This window comes from Dendrobates tinctorius, unplaced genomic scaffold (assembly GCF_039654945.1).
Source record: "Dendrobates tinctorius isolate UK_male_01 unplaced genomic scaffold, ASM3965494v1 ptg000032l, whole genome shotgun sequence".
Taxonomy (NCBI): domain Eukaryota; kingdom Metazoa; phylum Chordata; class Amphibia; order Anura; family Dendrobatidae; genus Dendrobates; species Dendrobates tinctorius.
Genome location: NW_027361700.1, coordinates 1,282,114 through 1,297,255, shown reverse-complemented (window position 1 = coordinate 1,297,255; position 15,142 = coordinate 1,282,114). Strand labels below are relative to the sequence as shown.

At 41.0% G+C, this 15,142-nt stretch overlaps 1 protein-coding gene across 2 annotated transcripts in view; it reads left to right on the top strand.

Moving 5' to 3' along the window:
• The window catches only part of RAMP2 (receptor activity modifying protein 2), a 118,199-nt gene that overhangs the window by 86,575 nt on the left and 16,482 nt on the right, over window positions 1–15,142 (top strand). Inside the window, exons 2-3 of one of the 2 annotated variants that reach the window (XM_073572305.1) lie at window positions 10,999–11,106; window positions 14,667–14,774. In XM_073572305.1, coding sequence (XP_073428406.1) covers window positions 10,999–11,106; window positions 14,667–14,774 — 216 coding nt within the window. The remainder of the gene's footprint in view (window positions 1–10,998; window positions 11,107–14,666; window positions 14,775–15,142) is intronic. The other variant, XM_073572306.1, reaches the window with a different exon arrangement.

Below are 15,142 nucleotides of genomic sequence, written 5' to 3'. Positions count from 1 at the left end.
GTTAACTTCAATGGGAGATGTCACAGCGGCGGTGACCCGGTCCGTGGCCCCAGGCGGTCATGTAAAAGGGGTAGAATTGGATGGGGATAAAGTTTATGTAGTGATTCGTGACGCCAGTTGGATTGTTCGACTGTAGTATAGTCGGCACTGCAGATGATCCCTGGGAGAGTAGATGGTGATGGCAGTGCAGATGTTAAACCCTCTCCAACCAGGGCAGGACCCCCAGAGATTGTGATGCAAGTAGAAGGCACAGAGTATTAAGGCAGGAGACAAGGAAAGTCACTTTATCATTTACTGTAGTTCAGGTGCAGTTCAGAGGAGATATTACAACTCTCACCAGGTTACAGTCTGCTCTGGAGAAAGGGAGTTATCTTTCCTTGCTGTGACTCAGTGTAACCTCCTGCTATTCTAATCCCTTCTGGGACCAAGGCTTTCTGGAGTTTAGAACTTCCCAGTATTGCCTCTACTCACTGTGTATTTCGCCTTCAGCAACTTGCAGTTTGAATCCTTTGTGACGCAGCTCAAATTCCCACTTGCACTGTCCTTCATTGATTCCAGGTTATTGCAGTATTTCTGAGGGAAAACACATTTCTGCTGGTTCTGTAATCCCACTCAGTCTCTCAGCTTACCACCCAGCTCTGAAAGCATGGATGATCTAGGGGTTGGTTCCCTACTTCTTAGCTCTCACTCCTGGATCAGCTACATGTCATCATGGCGTCCAGGCGTACTTCCTCCTTCTTCACACTGAGAACAACAAGTTGGCTCCTCCCCCTCCCAGTTAGGGTATATCTGCAAAGCTCGCAGCTTCAGACAAATTAGGGAATGAGGCAAATTGTGTGTGTGTGTGTGTGTCTAGCAGAGAAAACATAACTCCCATTGCTCACAAAACACATACAGAACTGTACATATTTAACCCTTTTGTGGCGATAAAGACGCAGGTTTGGTCATATGCACCTGTTGTTCTACTTCTGCACTGACCTTTGGTGACATTCCTGTCTACGCTTTTGCCTCGTCCTCTTGTTTGTAACATCCTTCCCAATGATGATCCTTAGCTTTATTCCTGACTTTGCTAGTTTTGCATTAGGGCTACTGCTGTCATTTTGTGATTATAACTGGGCACCATGACATTGGAATCCTCGTGCAGTGTGTTAAGGGTAAATATTAGGGAATCCCTTAAATTTTGCACCACAGTCTACCCAGAATCAAACAAATTTAGGATTGAAGTTTCTAGTTTAAGATTAAAAAATGAGTACTCTATGCAGTTTTATAGCTTAAATAACTGACTGACTACAGGGGGCATAGCGATATGATTTATAGAGGTAGCAAAATTCTTTTACAGGAGTGTTCTGTTTTTAATGTTCAGTTGTTGAAAACCATGATCTATAGTATATTGAAATAATAAAATCATCTTAAGTGACCACTTTATGCTCCAATGTCGCAACTCTACTGGTAGACAATGGCTGCAGCATTGACATCACGTCTATAGCACATGACTGCTTCAACCAATCACTAGGTTCAATCAGCAGTGGTAAGGCAACACTGGAGCAACAGTTGGTAATGATGATTTTATTGTTTTCCTCCAGATATTACCTTTTAACTATTGAAAATGAAAGCAGATATTCTATTCAGTCAAATCTACAGGTAATGTAAGGCATTTTGTAAACTCTCTACACGATTAGTTATTCTGCTAATAACTGCTGCTAATTAAAGGAGTTATTCGGTCACCATTGATGACCTACTTTTATACATTTTTGGGGGGTCCAGTCCCCCAGTACTCCCAATAATCAACTGTAATAAGCTATGTCGGCAGCCGGATGTACACAATACACTGTACCTATCAATATGTAGTGGCCACTGCTGGGAAATGCAAAACAGCTCTTTTTCCCTTTTGTATGTGCAAAACCGTACAGTGGCCAAGACACGTCGAATGATTGGTGGGATTGCTGGGTGTAAGTTCTATTGAATATGACCTGTTCTGCAGCACATCATAGCGGCCACAACACATTAACCAAAGCTGCGCATTGCAACTCCATTCAATGTGTTTACATCTAGCCACCAATGAGCTGTTAACAGCTGCTTGGTTGGGGTATTTGGTGTTGGATCCCAACCAATCTGATGTTGATGACCTACCCTTAAGCCCCCTTCACACATAGCGAGATCGCTAGCGAAATTGCTAGCAATATCGCTAAAGCGTCACCGATTTTGTGACGCCACAGCGATATCGCTAGCGATCTCGCTACATGTGACCCTTACCTCCGACCCGGCTCCCCACTGGATATCGCTGATCACGCAAGATCGTCCTGGTCCATTTCTCGTCGTCGGCTTCCTGCTGGCGCCAACGAGCGACTCCATGGACGCGGGCGGAAGACGTCACCCTCGCTGCGTGTGACAGGTATGTGATGACCGCCGACCGCTGCTGCATCACTGGTGAAATCTGCCTGTTTGGCAGCTCACTAGCGACCATTTAGCAATGCACCAGTGATCCTGACTGGGTCGTATCGTTGTCAGGATCGCTGGTGCATCGCTAAATGTAACGGCATCTTAAGGAATGGTCTTCAATATCTGGTGACCTGACAACCACTTTAAATCCTGAAATCCTGGAAATTTGCAGATTATAATCAGTTAAGCTGTAAAAGTACATATATTAATTTAATCAAATTTATACATTCATTGTATCAAAAGTAAATGGAATGTTACAGCCATGATATTAATGTGATGTGATCTCCTTTTGCTTGAATCTAATTTCCTATTGCACCAGGGAAACAGATAATAAGAACCACCTTGATTGTTTGCAATTCGTTACAGACCACTGTCTATGTTCACTAATGCATTACATATGCAGAAATTTTCTCAGTGCATTGGCTTACTTGGTGATCCCCTTGTGAGTTCAACCTTCCTTTGCTTTCCTGCCAAAGGAAAGGGGAGGACTTGCAAAAAATCTTGGTAGTGTCTATTTCGCATTCACTCTGTATGCCTTCACAGAAAAATTTAAGAATTATATAATTTGAAAAGAAAAGAGGTAAAAAAATTATAAAAGTAAAGAAAAAGGCTGAATTATAAAAAATAAGCCTTGCAGGAGTAACATGAGTGGGGAGGTTACAGGAACATTCACATACATTAATGGCGGGAAGGAAATAAAGCTCAGGAAAGGAGGTGTCAAAACAAGGTCATGCTCTTAAACTGAAAGCTGGAGGTACAGGGGAAGTGTATTTTAATATGAGACATATAAAAGCCAATATGCTTGTATAACAGCTTGCCAGTGCGGGAACTGTAACTGCTACAGTGACTTCAGAAGATAGAAATTCTACTTTTAATATACATATCTAGTGATCAACATATCTAGTGATGCTCATTAGTTTTTTCATAATTTACAACTTGGTGTTCTTGAGAAAAAAGTAGAAATTTTAAGCTAAGATAAAGGTGAAATTGTATACTGCACCCACTGTAGAAGAACAGGCGACATACACTAATGAGCCATAATTCGAATCAACAGGAAGGTGAATGGCACCTTAAGAAATAGGACATATTAGGAAGTGAAAACACAAAGAAAAAATTATAATATATATATACAGGTGTTTCTCATAAAATTAGAATATCATCAAAAAGTTAATTTGAGGTATTTCAGTTCTTCAAAACAAAAAGTGAAACTCATATATTATATAGTCATTACAGAGTGATCTATTTCAAGTGTTTATTTCTGTTAATGTTGATGATTATGGCTTAGAGCCAATGAAAACCCAAAAGTCATTATCTCAGTAAATAAAAAAACTTTATAACACCAGCCTGAAAAATGATTTTAAAATCCGAAATGTTAACCTACTGAAATGTTTGTTCAGTAAATGCACTCATTACTTATTCGGGGCTCCTTTTGCATCAATTACTGCATCAATGTGGCGTGGCATGGAAGGCGATCAGCTTGTGGCGCTGCTGAGGAGTTATGGAAGCCCAGGTTGTTTTGATAGCAGTCATCAGCTCATCTGCATTGTTGGGTCTAGTGTCTCTCATCTTCCTCTTGATGATACACCATAGATTCTCTATGGGGTTAAGCAGAGGTGTATCTAGGCTTTCTGGCACCAGGGGCAAGAATTCGGTTAGGCGCCCCCCCCAAAGCACACATGCGATTTGCACACTTAGTCATGTGCCGACGAGCTGCTCTCCCTAATGCTGTCAATGTACAGTTAAAAACTGAGAGAAGCAGGAATAGAAGCTCGTTGTCACATGACCATAAGTATGAAAACTGCATTTGAGTGAAGTGTCCATGTGATGACTACTGGAACCTGCAGCGCTGAATCCTGACATTGCAGACTTCTGAATTCTCACAGCGCATGCACTGCACACTTTTAGGATTCTCCCGTACCGGTGGCAAGAGTGCACGGTCATGTCAGCACAAGCATGTAATTTATATACTTCTGGCCACATTCCGACTAGACATGCCCAGCCTTGCTCAATTTATTTTCATTGAGTGAGGCCACACATGTCTAGTCAGCATGTGACCGCATGTATGTAAATTACCGGCACGAGAGAATCCTTACAGCGTTCAGTGAGCACTGTGAGAATTCAGAAGTCTGCAGTCACATAGAATGACTGCAGACTCAGCACAAACCTGGACAACCCCTTTAATGTTCCTCACATAAATAAAAACATGAGAATAAGGCAGTTTCACAAATAATATTTACATCCAGGGACCTTATAGATGAAGTCGTCTCTGGAGTCATTCTCCTTCTTTTCTTCTACTTCTTGTCTTGACCCCATGATGAGTTTTCTCATCCATATCTCGTCTCTGCAGACTTCCATTTTCTCCGGTCTTCTGCAGCAAGTCTCTACACGATACCCTTAAAGATAGAAGTGTCATTATAATGCTCCTGAATAAAAATATCTGCAGTATACTGTCGCCTCACACTATTCCCCTCCCTCCTCATACTGTCTCCTCTAACATCACACCTGTTCACCGTACTGTCTCCTCATATATTTAAACCCTAATTCTCTATACTATCTGCTCACACATACCCGACTCCCCATACTGTGTCTGCACACATCCCATCACCCTCAATCCCCATACTGTGTTCACATACATTTTTCCCATCACTACTCATACTGTGTCCACATGCATTTACCTGTTTGCTCCCCATACTGTCTGCACCCATCCCCCACTCACCATACTGTGTCTGCACCCATCCCCCATACTGTTTCCTCACACATGCATACTCTTCATTTTGTGTCCTCAAGTCTCCCCACACACATTAAATCCCCCATCCCCACTTCAAATCACCCTATCCCCACTCCAAATCCCCACACACACATTAAATACTCCATCCCCACTCCAAATCCCTCCACGCATTAAGTATCCCCCATCCCCACTCCAAATCTCCCCACAATAACTGCCTTATCCTCACTCCGAATCTATCCACAATAACCCCCTCATCCCCACTAAAAATCTCCCCACACATTAAGTACCCCCATTGCCATGCCAATTCCCCCCACACATTAAATAACCCCCTCATCCCCACTCTAAATCCCTCCCACACATTAAATAACCCCCATTCCCACTCCAAATCCCCCCACAATAACCCCCATCCGCACTCCAAATCTCCCCACACATTAAGTACCCCCCATTGCCATGCCAATTCCCCCCACACATTTAATTACCCCCCATCACCACACTAAATCCGTCCCACACATTAAATAACCCCCATCCCCACACCCAATCCCCCCACACATTAAATATCCCCCGTCCCCACTCCAAATGCCCTCACACATTAAATAGCCCCTCATCCCCATGCCAGTTCCCCCACACATTAAGTACCCCCCTCCCCACTCTAAATCCCCCCACACATTAAATAACCCTCATCCCCACTCCAAATACCCCACACATTAAATATCCTCCCACACATTAAATAACCCCTATTCCCTCTCCAAATCCCCACACACTTTAAATCCCTCCATGCCCACTCCAAATCCCCCTACGCATTAAGTATCTCCATCCCCACTCCAAATTTCCCCACAATAACCCCCCTCTAAATCCCCCACCACATAAAGTAACCTCCCATTCCCACTCCAATTCCCCCCACACATTAAGTACCCCCCATCCCCACTCCACATGCCCCCACACATTAAATAGCCCCCATCCCCACTCCAAATCCCCCACACGTTAAGTACCCCCCATTCCCACTCTAAATGCCCCCACACATTAAATAACCCCCCATCCCCACTCTAAATCACCCCCACACATAAAGTATCCCCCCATCCCCGATCCAAATCCCCCCACACTTTATGTATCCCCCTTTAATCTTCGGTGGTTTCTTCAGCTCCAGAGTGGAGCACACTTACCACCAGTGTCCTGGGCGCCAGCGAGTAATGTCAGCAGCATGTTCACATGACCTGATCACGCTGCTGGTGTCGCTGAGACCCAGCGGTCAGAGCTTCAATTGAACTGGCATCTGTATATACGCCAGTAAAATTCATCCCTGGGAGCCGGTGTGCTGCAGCATCTCTGTCCCAGCTGTCAGCTTGACATCCAGCACAGAGAACGGCCAACTCCCAGTCCGGGGGGCTGCAGAATGCAGCCAGCGGGGGAGGACACTGCGGGCTGCTGCATTAGACGGCCCGACTGCGCCCCCCTGCCGGCTGCGCCTGAGGCACATGCCCCGGCTGCCCCCCTTGATGCGCTTCTGGGGTTAAGGTCAGGCGAGTTTGCTGGCCAATCAAGCACAGTGGTACTGTTGTTTTTAAACCAGGTATTGGTTCTTTTGTCAGTATGGACAGGTGTCAAGCTCTGCTGAAGAATCAAATTTCCATCTCCCAAAAGCTTGTCGGCAGAGAGAAGCAGGAAGTGCTCTAAAATTTCCTGGTAGACGGCTGCTTTGACTTTGCTCTTGATAAAACACAGTGGACCTACACCAGCAGATGACATAGCTCCCCAAACCATCACTGATTGTAGAAACTTCAAACTAAACCTCAGGTAGCTTCGATTGTGTGCCTCTCCACTCTTCCTCCATACTATGTGACCTTGATTTCCAAATGAAATGTAAAATTTAATTTCATCTGAAAACAACACCTTGGACCACTGAGCAACAGTCCAGTCCAGTCCTTTTTTACATTGGCCCAGGTAAGACACTTCTGGTGTTGTGTATTGGTCATGAGTGGCTTGACGCAAGGAATGCGACACTTGTAGCCCATGTCCTGGATATGTCTGTGTGTGGTGGATCTTGAAGCAATGTCTCCAGCAGCAGTCCACTCCTTGTGAATCTCCGCCAAATTTTTGAGTGGACTTTTCTTAACAATCCTTTCAAGGCTGCAGTTATCCCTGTTGCTTGTGTACCTTTTTCTACCACACTTTTTCCTTCCACTCAACTTTCCATTAATATGCTTGGATACAGCAGTCTGTGAACAGGAAGCTTCTATAGTAGTGATCTTTTGTGTCTTACCCTCCTTATGGAGTGTGTCAATGACTGCCTTCTGGAAATCTGTCAAGTCAACAGTCTTCCCCATGATTGTGGAGCCTACTGAAACAGATGAAGGGACCTTTGTAAACACTTAAGTATTTGCAAGTGTTTTTGTTAATTATTCTAATTTAGTGTGAATATGACTTTTGGGTTTTCATTGGCTGTAATCATCACCATTAACAGAAATAAACACTTGAAATAGATCACTCTGTTTGTATTGACTGTATAATATATGAGTTTCACTTTTTGTATTGAAGAGCTGAAATAAATTAACTTTTTGATGATATTCTAATTTTGTGTGAAGCACCTGCATATATAGCGGGTGAAATAAGTACTGAAAGCATCACCAATATTGTAAGTAAATTTATTAGTAACAGTGCTATTTATATGAAATTCTCACCAGATGTCAGTAACACACACACACACATCCATATACTGTATATTATATTATACTGTATATTTTATAGTCATGGCCAAAAGTGTTGGCACCCTTGAAATTGTTCCAAAAAATTAAGTATTTTATTTCTCAGAGAAAATTATTGCAATTACGCGTTTTGTCATATTTCCATTGTGTATATTGGAACAACATAAAACAACTGAGGAAAAAAAGGCAAATTGGACATAATTTCACATTACACCCCAAAAATGGACAAAATTGTAGGTACCTTACTAAAAATGTGGGTAAACAACTTTGTTTCAAGCATGTGATGCTCGTTCTCACTCACTTGTGACAAATAACAGGCGTGGGCAATATGAAAATCATACCTGAAACCAGATAAAAAGGGGAGAAGCTGACCCAATCTTGTCACTGTGTGTCTCTATGTGCCACACTAAGCATGGAGAACAGAAAGAGAAGAGAACTGTATGAGGACTTGATAACCAAAATTGTTGAAAAAAATCAACAATCTCAAAAGTTACAAGTCCATCTCCAGAAATCTTGATGTTCCTGTCACGCTGCAGCTATTCAGGTAGCTGCAAGCTCCAATAGATGGCAATAGAGTGGAAGGAGGACAGCATGCCTGCCAGAGCAGACGTGCAGCGCTGCAGTGAGGCTACCACTAGGTGGCAGCAGAGTAGTCAAACAAGACGAGTCAAAACCTAGACCATCACGCAGTATAAACGGAAAAAACAAGCACAGAGTCAGTGGAGCACCAGAGGGTCAATCCCAGTCCAAAGCAGAAGTACCAGAAGCAAGAGACAAAGTCAAGTCAGAGCCAAAGCCGAGTCAAAAACCGGGAAATCCAAAAAACAAAGGTAAACGCTAAGATGGGACGGGCAGAGAGGAAGAAACAGACACGGGCAAAGTCAGTAAGCGCAGCAGGACAAATCAGGGTACTACCAGAGTCAGATACACACGCTGTAGGCAGAAAATATAACAGACATTGCCTGCAGGATGCAACGGGAGAAATAACCAACCTGAAACCAAAACGAGGCAAGGCAAAGTTAACCCTTGACATGACCAGACTGGGAAAAGGGGCAGACAGGACTCAAAACCCAGTCTGGATCAGTTCCTTTGTCCACAGTGCACAACATAATCAAGAAGTTAACAACCAATTGCACTTCAGCTAACAATTTATGAAAGGTTGCAACAAAGGATAGTCCGGATGGTGGATAAGCAACCCCAGTTAAGTTTCAAAGAAATTCAAGCTGCTGTGCAGGTCCAGCGTACTTGTGTCAGAACAAACTATCCATTGACATTTCTATGCTATGAAACGTTGTAGCAGGGGACTCAGGAGGACCCTACTGCTGACACTGAAACATAAAAAGCAAGACTGTAGTTTGCCAAAATGTACGTGAATAAGCCAAAATTCTTCTGGGAAAGCATCTTGTGTACAGATGAGACCAGGATACAACTGTTTGGTAAAGCACATCATTCTACTGTTTACTTAAAATTGAATTAGGTCTACAAACAAAAGCACACAATAACTACAGTCAAATATGGTAGAGTTTCAAAGGTGTTTTGGGGTTGTTTGCTGCCTTTGGTAATGGGTGCCTTGACTGTGTGCAAGGCATCATGAAATCTGAAGATTACCAAAGGATTTTGAATCTTAATGTAGTGCCGAATGTAAAAAAACACTGGGTTTGCGTGCAAGGTCATGAGTCTCCCAGCAGGACAATGACCTCAAACATACTTCAATAAGCACACAGAAATGGATCGAAACAAAGTGCTAGATAAAGAGTTCTGAAATGTCTGAGTCTGGATTTAAATACCAATGAATACCTGTGGAGAAATATTAAAATTGCTGTTGGGAGAATGCACCTTTCAGACATGAGAGATCTGGCGCAATTTGCAAAAGAAGAATGGTTCAAAATTCCAGTTGAGAGGTATAAGAAGCTTGTTGATGGTTATAAAATGTGATTGATTACAGTTATTTATTCCAAAGGCTGTGCAACCAAATATTAAGTTGAGGGTGCCAACAATTTTGTCCAGCCTATTTTTGAGGTTTTCGTAAAATTATGTCCAATTTGCCATTTTTCTAATTTTTTTCTTTTTTTTTTGCGTTGTTTCAAAGCACACAAAGGAAATAAACAAGTGTATAACAAAATGTGTAATTGTAATAATTTTCATGGAGAAATACTTGATTTTGTGGAACAATTTCAATGGTGCCAACACTTTCAGCCATGACTGTATAAAGGCAAGGCACAGTCTCTCAAGAGCACATAATAGTGGTTACTGTGCATGGGGTTTTAACCTCTCATGAAAAGCATGCAGCATATAATAAAGAGCAAGAAAAAGAGAGGGCACTCCCTATCTAAAAATGTATCTTTATTAGTGATGAGCGAGTATACTCATTGCTCGGGTGTCCTCTGAGTAATTTTGTGTGCTCGGAGATTTAGTTTTCATCGTCTTATCTGCATGATTTGCGACTGCTAGACAGCTTGAATACATGTGTGGAATGCCTGTTTGTTAGGGAATTCCCACATGTATTCAGCCTGCCTACAAGTTGCAAATCATGCAGATTAGACTACAAAAATTAAATCTCCAAGCACACCAACATACTTAGAGGACACCCGAGCATGCTCGGGAAAACCCGAGCAACGAGTATACTCGCTTATCACTAACCTTTATTCCATCTTTATTATATCCTCATAAAAACAATAGAAAAGTGGCTTATCATATGAGGAAGCTGAAGCTCAGAGGCAACGGCCAATTCGCTTCATATAATATTTATATAGGATGTGGTGCAAATCAATCCATAGAGTTCCCATATCACAACTTACAGGACCTATGTAATCTGCTGTTAGCTCCTTAGTAACACACAAGACACCTTCAGAAATCTTAAGTAGTCAGTAAGTTGACAGGCCAGATCTGTTTTGGTAGCAGATAGGAGAACCACAGTACAGAATTCAAGGGTTAAGGTTGTACAATGTTTGCATTTCTTCATCATGGAGACAGCTCTGTATGAGACCTTTAGATACAAAAAGGTATGTGTTTAATAAAGATTATTTGAGCTCTTGTTTCATGTCATTGGACTACCATTTATATAATACATAAAAAATGATCTCGGCAGTTTTCCTTATAGACATGGCTCATAATCAACAATTGTTCCAACAGCTTTAGGCTCGATGGCAGAAGTTGAGAATGCTACACAGCCTACAGTCAATGTGACAAATTTTTATTTGAGGACATCAAATTCAACAAAATGCACATCACTTTTAAATGGTAAGTATAGCCTATAATTTTAATATTGATATGATAACCAGACATTGTCTAAATTTCCCTAAGTAGAATATTACAAGAACATGTTCATTGTATATAAATGTAAAAGATTGTGGAAATGAAACAATATGTTGCAATATCCATTCCTATTAGTCATATTTTTAGACCTTTTTGGGCCTGTGTATTTCAAAGGTACAATGAGAAATTGTGGAAAGAGAAAATAAATAATAGCATCTGTAAAGGGTGTTGTTATTATGAAGCACACTTTAATTAAACATATAATTCTACAGACAATGAAGAACTATAACAAATGCTTGCAGGCCTTTCTAGTTCTTATGGTTGTAATTGGAAAAATGCATGCACCATAGTATACAGATAACAACAAAGTCTGAACAAAGCTCATATAGAATTTATATTGAAAGGGGGACGTCCACCATTTCATGATCAGGACCAATATATCCCCCATAGGACACTCTTATGAAATCTATAAACACCTGATAAACACAGAGTAAGTGTCCACAAAATATCTTGTATGAAAAACATAAACAAGTTTATTACATAGAACAACAATTCAGTATATGTAGTACACTCTTAAGTAGGCGACAGAGGATCTTAACCATAAGGACAGAAGGTAAACACACAAAAATACCATGTGTCCAGACATTAATATGCGAGGTGGGGGAGCAAATAAATTGCTAATAGAAAGAATACAATAAAATACTTGCGGTGGCAATTGCAATTGCTGAATAGGTACTATCAGTGTTAGAGAACCTACAGTAATCCCATTACCTATTACAGGTATTAGAAACATCATGATAGCACAATTTGCTCTCACCCATAGTGCCTCAGCCCAGGAACACACGGTACCGCAGCCCCAACGCGCGTTTCGCGTTGGCTTCTTCGGGGGGGCCGTCATAATAATAATAAAATATTTGACCTGTTATCATGATACATGCTATCATTTAAAAAATAATTAAATATATACAAATTATTTTATCTTAAGCTATTCTAGGAGTGATAAATTTATTAGCTTTCTATATTTTCAGGACACACAAACCCCTTGATCAGGCAAGCTTACAAATAAAAGAGTGAAATAAAAGCACAACATTAAAAAAGATGTTACAGCAAGACAATGGTACATGTTGTGGATAGGGCGATGCATCATCATGATAAGTTAAAGTAATAAGACTGATGTTTTTGTTGGTGAGGTAATAGAGGTGATAACCTTTGAGTTTAGGTATCTGGAGCCAGCCTGTTGGGACCTTAGGGTGAGTCCATGAAGTGCATCATAAATTCAGGTGTGAGATTGAGTCCTTGAAGTAAAAGACTTCAAAGTTTGAATTCCCAGATTTTTCTCCCTCTGTTGTTCATACCATGACCTTTCAGTATTAAGACTTTTCAATCTGTGATATGTGTCCTAGTTCAGAGATATAGACACATGTGTAATCAGCTCTTTCACATGTGTATGAGGCCCCCACAATAACTCACACTATATGAGGGTCCATCATTCTTTATGATGCCCCAAGTTTTAATTAAAATAAAAATCAACATATACTTACATAATCCAGAATCCTGATTAGTCCAAAGGCAAAGTCTGTTATCGCCCAAGCGCGCACACAGGACATCAAAGTGTGATGCGTTGTGATGATATCACAGCGCAGTGACTCTGATGTTCTGGGTGTGCTTTGGAACCTCAGATGTTCAATAGACCACATGCTTAAAATGGCCTGCAGTCTACAGAACAGAGATCGGTAGTTCAGGGATAACCTGTCTCCCTGCTCTACCGCAGAGCGCAACTGTATCAGCATACTGAGCATGGGCCCCTCAGAGGACAAAGCCCAGGGCAACTGCCCCTCTATCCCCTTCCAGTAGCTACTCTATTATTACAGGGGGTTAGTTAGTCAGTCTCAGGCTCAGACAGACTTGGCACTAAAGTCTATGTCTAGAAGATCCCAGAAGAACCACAGCCTTCACTCTTATATATTATTATAAATATTATATATATTATATATATTATATGTATTATAACCTCTATATGGGAATCTGAACTTACAACAGGGCCCACTGGTTTGCATCTACAGAGTAGCTACTGGCTGGAAGAGAGAGCATGAAGCAAAGATAGCCAAACTAGCTGGGTCAGTACAAATGGTACAGGACCATGGTCAGAATCAGAAGTAAAATTGTGGTCTGAGGAATACCTGAGGTTGGAAACCAGGAGTTCAGTCAAAAGTAAAGTTAGACAAAGCTAAGAGCAGATGATAGATCATGAAGACAGATGTAGTCAAGGTCAAGAGGTCAGTGAAGAACAAGATTACTATAAAAGAAGACTAGCCCCAGATTATAGGGAGTAAACCAAGCACAATAAATTGGCAGCTCTCAGAAGTATGCTCTCAACTCTCAAAAGTATGCCTAAAGCTCTGATTTCTTTAGTGTGCGTCTTACGCACGTGGTCAAAATTGCTGGTACCCCTCATTTAATGACAGAAAAACCCACAATGGTTACAGAAATAACTTGAATCTGACAAAAGTAATAATAAATAAAAAATCTATGAAAATGAATGAATAAATGAAAGTCAGACATTGCTTTTCAGCCATACTTCCACAGAATTTTTAAAAAAATAAAACTCATGAAATAGGCCTGGACTGAAATGTTAGTACCCTTAACTTAATATTTTGTTGCACAACCTTTTGAGACAATCACTGCAATCAACCGATTCCTGTAACTGTCAATGAGACTTCTGCACCTCTCGACAGGTATTTTGGCCCACTCATCAAAAGCAAACTGCTCCAATTGTCTCTTGTTTGTAGGTTGCCTTTTCCAGACGGCATGTTTCAGCTCTTTCCAAAGATGCTTAATAGGATTTAGGTCAGGGCTCATAGAAGGCCACTTCAGAATAGTCCAGTGTTTTCCTCTAAGCCATTCTTAGGTGTTTTTAGCTGTGTGTTTTGGGTCAATATCCTGTTGCAAGACCCATGACCTGCGACTGAGACCAAGCTTTCTGACAATGGGCAGCACATTTCTCTCTAGAATCCCTTAATAGTCTGGAGATTTCATTGTACCCTGCACAGATTCCAAACACTATGTGCCAGATACAGCAAAGCAGCCCCAGAACATAACAGAGACTCCTCCATATTTCACAGTAGGGACAGTTTTGCCGTTTCGCTTCATATAGTCTTTATATAGGATGTGGTGGAAATCAATTCATAGAGTCCCCATATTGCAACTTACAGGACCTACGTAATCTGCTGTTAGCTCCTTAGTAACACACAAGACACCAGAAATTTTAGGTAGTCAGTAAGTTGACAGAACAGATCTGCTTTGGTAGCAGATAGGAGAACCACAGTGCAGAATACAAGGGTTAAGGTTGTACAAGGTTTGTTTTTTTCATCATGGAGGCAGCTCTGTATGGGACCTTTAGACACAAAAAAGTATGTGTTTAATAAAGATTATCTGAGCTCTTGTTTATGTCATTGGACTACCATGTACTGTATTTAATACATACAAAAATGATCTCTGCAGTTTTCCTTATAGACCTGGTTCATAATCAACAATTTTTCCAACAGCTTTAAGCTCAATGGCAGAAGTTGAGAATGCTACACAGCCTACAGTCAATGTGACAAATTTTTATTTGAGGACATCAAATTCAACAAAATGCAAACCACTTTTAAATGGTAAGTATAGCCTATAATTTTAAGAAAGATATGATAACCAGCAATTGTCTAAATTTCCCTAAGTAGAATATAGCAAGAACATGTTCACTGTTTATAAATGTAAAAGATTGTGGAAATGAAACAATATGTTGCAGTATCCTTTCCTATTATTATTATTATTATTATTATGCATTTATATAGCGCCATTTATTCCATGACGCTTTACATGTGAAAAGGGGAAATATAGACAAGTGTAATAAACATGTGTAAGACAAGGGACACACAAGTACATAAGTCTATTAGTCATGTTTTTAGAACATTTTGGGCCTGTGTATTTCAAGGGTACAATGAGAAATTGTGGATAGAGAAAATAAATAATAGCATCTGTA